The sequence below is a fragment of the Dendrobates tinctorius genome, unplaced genomic scaffold (genome assembly GCF_039654945.1).
Source record: "Dendrobates tinctorius isolate UK_male_01 unplaced genomic scaffold, ASM3965494v1 ptg000063l, whole genome shotgun sequence".
NCBI lineage: Eukaryota > Metazoa > Chordata > Amphibia > Anura > Dendrobatidae > Dendrobates > Dendrobates tinctorius.
Window position 1 is genome coordinate 1,048,775 of NW_027361731.1, and position 10,840 is coordinate 1,059,614.

Consider the following 10,840-nt stretch of genomic DNA (forward strand, 5'->3'; position numbering starts at 1 on the left):
GACCGAATGCAGGAGGTGTTGAGCCTGCATCATCGTCTGGCTACACAAGGCCTCGAAGGCTTAGTTTTCTAGGAATTGGCAAACCGCTGTTAAAGCCAGAGCTTCAGGAAAAAGTTTTGGCTTACATTGCTGACTCATCCTCCAGCTCTATCGCCTCCTCTTCTGAAGTTGTAAAAAATAAAAGCACTGAGTCGTCATTGGAGGCTCATGTTCATGAACCACACCTTTCCTTGTGTCCTTCACCCCAACCAAGATTGAAGGATGACGCAGGCCATACAACTGATTACTCCATGGAGCTGTTTTCACATACCATGCCTGGGTTATCAAGTGAAATGGTGAATTACCCAGGCCAAGATGAATCTGACATGGAGTGCACCGATGCACAGCCATTGATAGATGATTCTGCTGATACATTCACTCAGAGCACTACATTGTTCTCGCAGTGTAATGAGCCAGATTCTGACCCTGATGAGACTCAGGTGCCCCTTCCCGCATACTATACGACCATACACGGTGACACAGAGGAAGGTGCACAAGACATTGAAGAGGAGGTGATGGATGACCCAGTTGTTGACCCAGATTGACATCCATTGGGGGAAGAGGGTGCTGCTTCCAATAGCTCAGAGGAGGAGGAGGAGGAGCATCCACAGCAGACATCGACATCGCAACAGCTGTTATCTGGCAGGCCCGGAGCACTCCAAAGACAGGTTCCAAAAATCAAAAGAGTTGCTGGACAGCTTGTCCAGACGGTCAAAATAGCACAGTTGCATGCTTAGACATTTAACCAGCATGCACTTGCAAGCATGGACACAACACCAAACCTCAAGTACCACATGTGAAACTGAGCACAAAGAAGGTAGTCAGCAACGCTACATTGTTTCCCCCACTGTAAGCCCACCGGTTAGCACAGCAGCAAATGTTGAGGTGTCGTTGCAAGGCCAAAGCAGTCAGGGAATCCCACTGTTATATCAACGAAAGACTGAATCTAGGCCATCAGAAAGAACACCAACTCCACCACCATCATCAACCTTCTCTCAGTCCGCCCTGTCCACCGCTAGTTCCACCATATGCAGCTCTCAAGTCCAGCTCACCCTCCCAGAAACTATGAGTAGGTCAAGAAAGTACTCAGTCTCTCATCCGCGTACACTGGGTTTGAACGCCCACATTGCCAAACTAATCTCGTTAGAGATGATGCCCTATTGGTTGGTGGAAAGTGCAGCTTTCCGCGAACTCATGGCCTATGCAGTACCACGCTATGACCTACCCAGTCGCCACTTCTTCTCTCGCAAAGCCATCCCAGCCCTCCACCATCATTTGAAAGACCGCATTGTCCATGCACTCAAGCAGTCAGTGAGTGGAAAAGTGCACCTCACAACAGATGCATGGTCCAGTCGGCATGGCCAGGGCCGTTACGTGTCCATCACTGCGCACTGGGTTAATGTGGTGGATGCAGGGTCCACAGGGGACAGCGGTGGTGGGACAGTGCTGCCTAGCCCATGGTATAGGAAACAGTTGGCTGTAGGCGTTCGACCCTCCTCCTCCTCTAGAAGCGACAGCTCGTCCACAGAGCGCAGTCGTACGAGCACTCCATCTGCAGCTGCCACTGTTGCACACGAGGTGTCCCCCTATCGAGCAGCTAGTGGAAAGCGTCAGCAGGCTGTGTTGCAGATGATGTGTTTGGGCGACAGACACACCGCGGAGGTGCTGGCCGAGTACTTTCAGCGACAAACTGAGTCATGGCTGGGCAGTATACATCTTGAGGCAGGCAAGGTAGTTAGTGATAACGGCCGTAATTTTGTGGCAGCCATAGCCCTTTCAAAACCAAGCCACATACCTTCCTTGAACCTGGTGGTGCAGTGCTTCCTCAACAATTATCCGGAGTTAACAGCCCTGCTCCAGAAGGTGCGAAGACTGTGCGCGCACATGCGCCAATCGCCTGTACACTCCATTCGTATGCAGAAGCTGCAGCGATTGCTCCACCTTCCCAACCTCCGCCTCATTATCGACATTGCAACAAGGTGGATCTCCACCCTGTACATGGTTGAGCGGCTGTGCGAACAGAGGCAGGCCATAATGCATTTGTGGGATGATACACGGCCAGGCACTTTGAGAGCAGACATGGAGTTGACAGGTGTGCAGTGGTCGAAGCTGAAAGACCTCTGTAAAGTCCTTCAGTGTTTTGAGGAATGCACATGGCTGGTAAGCGCAGATGACGCCATCCTAAGCATGAGCATCCCACTTATGCATCTGCTCATGCAAACTTTGACGCACCTTAAGGAGCAGGCGTCTGCAGCCAATGTTGACGAGGAGGAAGAGGAGGAGGGAATCCTTGATGACATTCAGCCATTGTCTGCTCAGGGACCTCTCCTGGACGAGGTGGAGGAAGAAGAGGAGGAGGAGGGTGATGATGGGGATGATTATTTAGGGGAGGAGGATGCTTCTCGTGTGTCCAGAGAAAATGTTGGCGTGGCAAGGTCTGGTACAGGGTTTGTGCGTGACTGGAGGGATGTGGATTTGCCAGAAAGTGCTCCTCCACCCAGCAGTCGCACTGTATCATTGACACCGGGAACATTGGCCCACATGTCAGATTATGCCTTGCAGATCCTAAAAAGGGACCCCCGCATTGTCAAAATGATGAACAATGACGACTACTGGTTGGCCAGCATCCTGGATCCACGCTATAAAGGCAAATTCCAAAGCATCATGCCACAGGAGAACTTTGACCTAATATTGGCTAACAAACAAGCAACTCTGGTAAACAGGTTGGTTGAGGCATTCCCAGCACACAGCAGCAGTGATGGTTCTCACACGAACCGTAGGGGCTGGGGGCAGCGTGGAAGAGGTGTTCGTGGTGCACACATCAGAAGTGGCGTTGGAGACAGGGGTTTCATGACCATGTTGTGGACTGATTTTTCAAGTCCCGCTCACACGACTGGTAATACTGCATCGATGGAAAGTGACAGGAGACAGCACTTGTCAACTATGGTTACAAACTACTTTTCCTCCAATGTCGATGTTCTCCCTCTCAGGTCATTCCCCTTTGACTATTGGGACGTTAAACTGGACACCTGGCCTGAATTGGCACAATATGCGTTACAGGAGCTCGCTTGCTCAGCTGCAAGTGTGCTATCGGAGGAGTATTCAGTGCAGCTGGATCAATCCTGACAGAAAAAAGGACCCATCTGTCGACCCAAAATGTGGATGATCTAACCTTCATTAAAATGAACCATGCATGGGTTTCCAAGGATTTTGTCCCACCTTCCCCTGATGACACATAGGTTGACAGAAAAATGGCTTGCTTTGGTCCTCCTCTTCCTGGGACTTGACCAATTTCGCCTTTTGCAGCTGAATGTCCAACATCAACATATGCCACTTTGTAAACCTCCCTAACTGGGCTGCTTCCCCCCCCCATGGCCGCGGTCACCACCTAGCGCACGCAACCGTTGCCCTAGACAGGTGGGTAGGCCGACTCTTGGGCGCGGGCACTGGCACAGGGTCTCTCATAGTGCAATCAAGTGTCTCTGACGGTGGTGGTGCACACCCGCCGTCAGACACACCGCCATACTATGAGGGGCCCAGTGCCAGTACCGATGCCCACGAGTGGGCCCCCCTTGCTTGGGCAGGGCCCCAGCATTTGCAATCTTTACCTCTCCCTGCTCCTCCGCTGTGTAGTCTGGGCTGTCAAATCCATACTGGGCCTGACACCGTCTAAGGCCTCTTTCACACATCAGGTTTTCGCCATCAGGCACGATCTGGCTCTTTTGACAAAAACCGGATCCGGCGAAATGCAATGCCAAATCCGGTTTCCCCCCCATTGACTTGCATTTGCACCGGATCGCGCAGGATGGCCAAGCATTTCGTCCGGTTTTCACCGGATCCGGCAATGTGTCGCAATCCGGCGTCTGGAAAAAACGGCTACTGTAACGTTTTTTGTCTCCGGTCAAAAAGCCGGACCCGCCAGATCCAGCGCGTCCGGCTTTTTCACACAATGAAAGTCTGAGCGCCGCAATGCGCCGGAACCGCAAGTTGGGTCTTAGCATGCTCAGTAGCTCTGCCCACAGCACACATATATAAAAGCATGACAGTGGGACCCTCAGCCACACCCAACATGCCACCCAAGACAGGAACCAGGCACAGGAGAAGGCAGGAGACCACTGCAGCACCATCAGCACCACCACCACCACAAATGGAGCAGCAAAGGGAGAATGCCGAACAACGGGAGGGGAGTCCACCAGCAGATGAGAGACGGTAATTATCAAATCCCCCATTCCTCAAAACTAGGGCCAAGGAATATCAAGATATTCATTGGCCCTTTGTTTCTCTTTATTCAACAGCAGCCCAAGAGATGCAGCAGCAGCAGCAGCAGCACTGGCAGCACTGGCAGCAGCAGCAGCACCACCCACAGCCATGGAGTCTGGCCAGCAAGAGGACAGCACATCTTCTTCTGGGAGCCCTCCCTCGCATCGTCAGCGTTTGATGGTAAGTTTTTATTTCCAAAATCCATCATCTCTGTAATATATGTCTATTCATTAGCTTTTATTTCAAAACAGGAAATCACAAGCTGAAGAGGAGCTCCCAGAAGAAGAAGGAAGGGGTGGACAGACACCTGGAGTGGGCTCACAATTGGTAAGATTTTTTCATCAAACGCAGAAACACAACATCACACTACACACAACACATAGAAAACAATGTACCGCAGACATCACACAGCAAACAAATATGGCAACATCCAAACACATAAATTTTTTTCTTTTCTTCTCTAGTCTTCCCAAGCTGGTGCTCGGCCAAGAGGTCCTCGCAGTGCCTCCCAGGGTCGTCGGCGACAGCAACGCGGCGGTCACCAGCGTGTATGTATAATATTTAAGTTAAATTTTGGTACACTTTTTATTTCATGTCTTAAAGTGTGGTGACTAATTTTGCTATTTTTCTATTTTACTTTAACAGCCTTCACAGCGTGCTCCCGACTCTGACGGTGAGGATGGAGGAATTGATGTGGACCACCTCATCGATCTCGTCAGAGAAAGGGAGCCGCTATGGAATATGGCTGACCGCCGCCATGCTGACCTGATTGTTACCCGACGGCTCTGGGAGGAAATCTGTTCTCTCCTTGTGGACTGCTGGGAGGACCTCGATGCTCGGGCCCAGATTAAAGAGCGTAAGTATATACAGTACCGGTTGCTTGATGTAAACCAGTGTTTCCCGAACTGCAGTCCTCGTGGTCCCCACGGATCATGTGTTCAGGATTTTTATTTACTATGGAAATCCTGAAAACATGACCCCTGGGGACCATGAGGACTGGAGTTTGGGAAACACTGATGTTGTATACTAACCACTTTGTCCTTTCTCGTTTCAGGGGACAGAATTGTCAAGCGGTGGCGGTCTGTGAGGGATCGTTTCAAGAAGGAGTTCAATAAAGAGATGCGGGCCCCGAGTGGATCTGGAGGACGCAGGAGCAAGTACAAGTACGCACGAGCCCTGTCGTTCCTCCGGGATACAATGCTCACCAGAAGGTAAATATTACACACCACATGTGAAAAAAAAATGTTTAGATGTAACAATTTTTTTTCAGCCAGGGCCATGCCATGTCACTATTTTAATTGGGTTTTTTTTCTCTTTATTCCACAGCACGGTGAGCAGCACTCGGGAGCCTGCACGATTGGACCCTTCTGAGGCGATCCCTGAGGAGACCGGCACCGAGGGACACTTCGACCGCCCCGGTACATCTACACCTTCCCAGCCTTCCCACACATTCGACCCATCTGTCCCATCCACCAGCACAGGAGCATCGTGGCCGCCTACATTACATGAAGCTGCTGGTGAGGAGATCGCTTTCCCTTTACCCCACCCTTCTGCCCCTGCCACCTCTAGTACACCTGCGGGTACTGGGCGGCAGAGGGGTCAGGAAAAGACTTATGCGCCAGAGTTCTTGCATCTGAATGCATCTTTCCAGAACTGTCTAAAAGTCTTGTCAGAGCAAATCTCCGCAGGCTTTCAGCAGATCAACTCCAGCATTCTGGAGGTGAAGACACTTCTGCAAACCATGCATTCAGAAGCAAGATCTTCGTCAAACCACACCTTTTTCAGGTCTGTTGTGGAGCGCTCTCTCCTAGCCAGCAGATGCATGTATTGCATTCATGCCACGGTGCTCTCCTGCACGTTACCTCCCAACCTCCTCCTCCCACCCCAGTAGTTCCTCCACCTGCACCCCCTCCAGCCACTTTCTATCCTCCCCCTCCTATTACATACCAGCAACCTCCCCAGTACCAGCAACCTCCCCAGTACCAGACAACTCCCCACTTCCAGCAACCTGCCCCGTACCAAACTCCTTCCCCATACAACTTTCCATCAACATCATCTGCTCCTACAGTCCCTGCCCAACCCTCCACTCCACCGCCCACCACCTCTTCTGCCTCCCACATGTCCACCCATTCTGTAGCTTTTTCCACACCATCACCTCTAACTGTTCCTTCCCCACCACGATCCCAGTCCTCTCTCCACACTCCCAGTGTCGAAGTGTCCCGCAGCCCCTCCAGCAGTATTTCCACCCCACACTACACCAATTTATAATGTGTGTTTTGTAATAAAAATGCCCAGTTGGTTTAAAACCTTTATTAAAAAAGTTTTTTTAACTTTAAAAACAGTTTACAAAAAAAAAATATTTTTAAATAAAAGTTAAATTATCGTTTACACTGGTTGTCTGTCATTTCTTTCTGTGGCGAAATATGTTTAAAAAAAAGGTTAAATACAGGGTATTTAAAAAGGTAAAAAGGTATTCAAAACCAGGTATATAACTGTGGGTAAATTTTAGCTTTTTGCCACAGTTGTGTTCCTGGTTGTGTTTGAAGCAAAGTATTTCACCTAAAAAGTTGTGTTTATTGTTGGTGATTTCCTAACAATGTAGTACACAACTTTTGTTAAAAGGTGAAATACTTTGCATAAAACACAACCAGGTACACACCTGTGGCCTAAAGCTAAAAATAGTTAAACCATGACAAGATAGCCAACTTTGTTTGGAAAAGGTATATACTGTTGGTACAGGAGGTTCACAAGTTTGGTTAGGGCACAAATCTTTCACACTCTGTCATCCTGCCAGTGTACTCTGCCTTGAGGTGACATAAACTATAGTGCAAAATTGTCCCTCATTACTGAAACCGTCACAGATCTTCTAGTGGTAATGTCATGGTAATCTTGCAAGGTGGTTTCTTCAGAGGTGTCCTCAATGGAAATGGGTTCCTTGCAGATAACAAAATTGTGGAGTACCACGCAAGCTTTGATCACCTTGTCCACAGTTTCTGTCTTGAGGTTGATCGCAGTCAATAGGACCCGCCATTTGGCTGTCAGAATACCAAAGGTACATTCAACCATTCTTCTTGCTCTTGTGAGGCGGTAAGGCGGTAATTAAAAATGCGTTTTGTTCTTGACAATCCTCTGCTACCGTACGGTTTCAAAAGGTGTTCTGACAGCTGGAAGGCTTCATCCCCTACACAGACAAATGGCATAGGTGGACCAGATGTTTGCGGTAGCGGTCTAGGGGATGGGAACTGGAAGGTGTTTCCATACAGTTTACGCCCCATGGCAGACAGTTTGAAAACTTGAGAGTCATTGGAGCGGCCATAGGCCCCAATATCAACAGCAATAAATTTGTATTCCACGTCAGCGATGGCCATGAGGACAATGGAGAAATATTTCTTGTAATTGAAATATTCCGATCCCGATCCAGCTGGCTTTACAATGCGTATATGTTTCCCGTCCACAGCGCCCAAGCAGTTCGGAAACTGACATATCTGTTGAAACTTTTCTGAAATTTCAATCCACCTCTCTGTTGTGGGCTCTGGTAAAAACTCTTCAGCTAAGGAGTCCCACAGTGCACGGCATGTGTGCTTCACTATTCCAGATATGGTGGAAATCCCGAGTCTGTACTGGAAATGCAGTGACGAAAGGGATTCTCCAGTTGCAAGAAATCTGTGGTGAATTAAAAAACAATCAATTAGTTTAAAATCACAGCATTACATACCAAAACTCAGCTATAACACTTGGAGATACAAACTACCACCAACAAGATAGCAGTGAAAGTGTGCTCTGATGCGAGCACATCCAATAAATGTGGCTTACCTTAAAGTCACCATCAGACGCTCTGCGGGTGAAACAGAGAAGCGGCAATAGGTGTCCGATTTTCTTATGAGGTGTGCAATGCGCTCCACCAAGTAATCAAAATTCTCCATTTTCATCCGAACATATCCAAAAAATTTATCCGGGTTTCATCTAAGGTCCATACAGAGTGTAGAATAGACCCCACGCGTCATTCTCTTGGCTGTGAAGGGGTTGGATCCACTAACGTCGTCTACGATGCCTGATGCGCTGCTGTCTCGCTCTCTCCTTCTCCAGAACAATCACCCTCAAACGATTCGCCTCCGCTGTAAAATCCGCCAAATTCTTCAAAATATTTCCAATCACAATATCCATCTTCGCCAGTCACTTGCTCTTCTCTCCAACCTGCACTTTCTCCTCTACAACCTGTCAAAGAAGGGCAGTAGGAACACGGTATATATAGTTTTTCAGTAGCCAATCCCGTTCGGAAGGCCACAAGGGGCCTTTTTAAAAACCGGATTCGGCATAATCCGTCGAAAAACGGATCGAAAACTGTATGAACCGGATGAGACGGATCCGGTTTTGGCTGTCATGCGCAAGACGGATCCGGCAGAAAACCGGATCCGTCACATCCGGTTTTACAAAACATTTGCCGGATACGGCGCTCCAGCACGACGCCGGAACGCGCCTGACGCCGAAAACCTGATGTGTGAAAGTAGCCAAAGCCTGCCTCCTGATCTATAGACATATTTTTAATTTGTAAACTATGCTATCCATACATTTTATCCGGGGATACGGTACCCTTTCTCACCTTTGTGCAATCACGTGTAATCCATACTGGGCCTGAGAACGGCTGGCGAGCTGTTAAGCAAGCTACAGCACCTGTGGTTTGCACACGTAAGTTTTTCATTTTTTCAGGAATGACGGTTAGGCCTAATTCCGGAACTGCGGTTGACCTGCACTTACTGGGAAATCATCGTTCGCGGGTAATAATTGTAATCACAGATCCCCATCACTATCGGTGTTCAGCGGGTTATCTGCACCTGTAAGCGACACACGCTGGCCCTTTCAGTGTAGCGCGCATGCAGCCACGGACATGTAAGGCCATGACACACCAGTTATTGGCCAATCTCGCGTGCCAGAGCCTCGCGTGTCCCTCTAGTAAGCTGGACGTGGACCGCGGGGGCATGACGGAGTGTCGTTTGTTAACAGAATTAAGCTTGCAATGTGTGCATCTTTTCGGTTGCTGGATGGTTGAGGTTGCCCATGTTGAGTCAAATTACGCCGCAGGCTCCACTCCTGGTGGTGCCCTTCTTTACATTCCTTTAAGGTTCAGCTTTGCAACCATACTGCCCACGTAAAACAAACACTTTGCCTTCATGGACGCTGTTTGGAGGGTCGTGACTTGTGGGAATAATGCCGCCCAATCAGTTAACCTGCTAGAGAGATCCTTCATTGCTCCCAAGCATGACATCACACTCCCTAGGAGGAAGATAATGCCACTGTGGCGACCGTACTCCTGGGGGCGCCACAAGTGCACTGATGCCCAGCCACTGCTCGATGATTCTGCTTGTACATTGACCCAGACCACTACATTTCCCTCGCACTCTACACAGCCTGAATCTGACCCTGATGAAACTCAGGTTACCCTTCCCATATACTGTTCCACCTTACACGGTGACAAAGAGGAAGCTGCAGATGAAAGTGCAGGTTCGGCCCACCAGCCGTCAGACACACCGCCGTACTATCAGGGGCCAAGTGCAGTGAGATGGAAGATGGGGAGATGAGGAGTCCAGACTAGTACAGGGATTCCCTAGCGAGGAGACTTATTTCATTGTTTTCAATGTTAGGACAGCAATTTTTGGGGAGCACTATACTCTGGAGAATGATAGATGGGGCCCACCATACACTGGAACATTCCAAAGGTGGACATCAGACACTGGAGCAGCATTTAAAGGGCCCATTAAACACTAGAGCATTAGAAATGGGGCCCATTATGTATGGAGCATTATTTGGGCCCATAAGACAGTGGAGCTTCATCCATGGGGACCAACATATACTGTAGCATTATGTGGAGCTCATCATATACTGAGAAAAAAAGAGGGGGAGAAGCCAGCGCTGCTTGTGGTCAGAACGTAATACATAAAGTGTGAAAACACACATTGGTTTCTATCTGTATTCAAAAATGAGACATTTAGCAAAAAATTGATCAATTGTTTGAGCTACCCCGCCACGTCAAGGCAGTCTCGTATGGGGAGTCCTACTCTACGTTTTTTATGTTCGCTGTGCCATTACGGCCTCCTAAATGTATAAAAGCAAGACCTCATTACATGCACACTGTACCTCAAGCATTTCAGAATCGCTCCTATGGCACCAGAGAGGACAAGCGCAGGTAAAGGTTAGCCAGGTCCATGCAGACATTTCAGGTCCAACCTCCACACTGCCTGACCAGCACCACAGATAAAGGACGATCCAGGCCCAGATACAGGTGCGTAATCAAATAAAGCCTAGGGCAGGGCAGGGCTGCTGTTAATGTGAACAGCAGCCTAGATCAATCACTAAGAAAGCAGAAAGAATGGCGTACATGACCCAGCGCGCACGGCTACAGTGGTAGTCAGCCACAAAACCAATATCAAGAAAAAAAGAGGGGGAGAAGCCAGCGCTGCTTGTGGTCAGAACGTAATACATAAAGTGATTGATCTAGGCTGCTGTTCACATTAACAGCAGCCCTGCCCTGCCCTAGGCTTTATTT

At 49.0% G+C, this 10,840-nt stretch overlaps 1 protein-coding gene across 1 annotated transcript in view; it reads right to left on the bottom strand.

Moving 5' to 3' along the window:
• LOC141094147 (uncharacterized) overlaps nt 1–10,455 on the bottom strand; it is a 248,201-nt gene extending 237,746 nt beyond the window's left edge. The window contains exon 1 of the mRNA XM_073579893.1: nt 10,432–10,455. Coding sequence (XP_073435994.1) covers nt 10,432–10,440 — 9 coding nt within the window. The 5' untranslated portion in view covers nt 10,441–10,455. The remainder of the gene's footprint in view (nt 1–10,431) is intronic.
• Between the last annotated feature and the right edge of the window lie 385 nt (nt 10,456–10,840).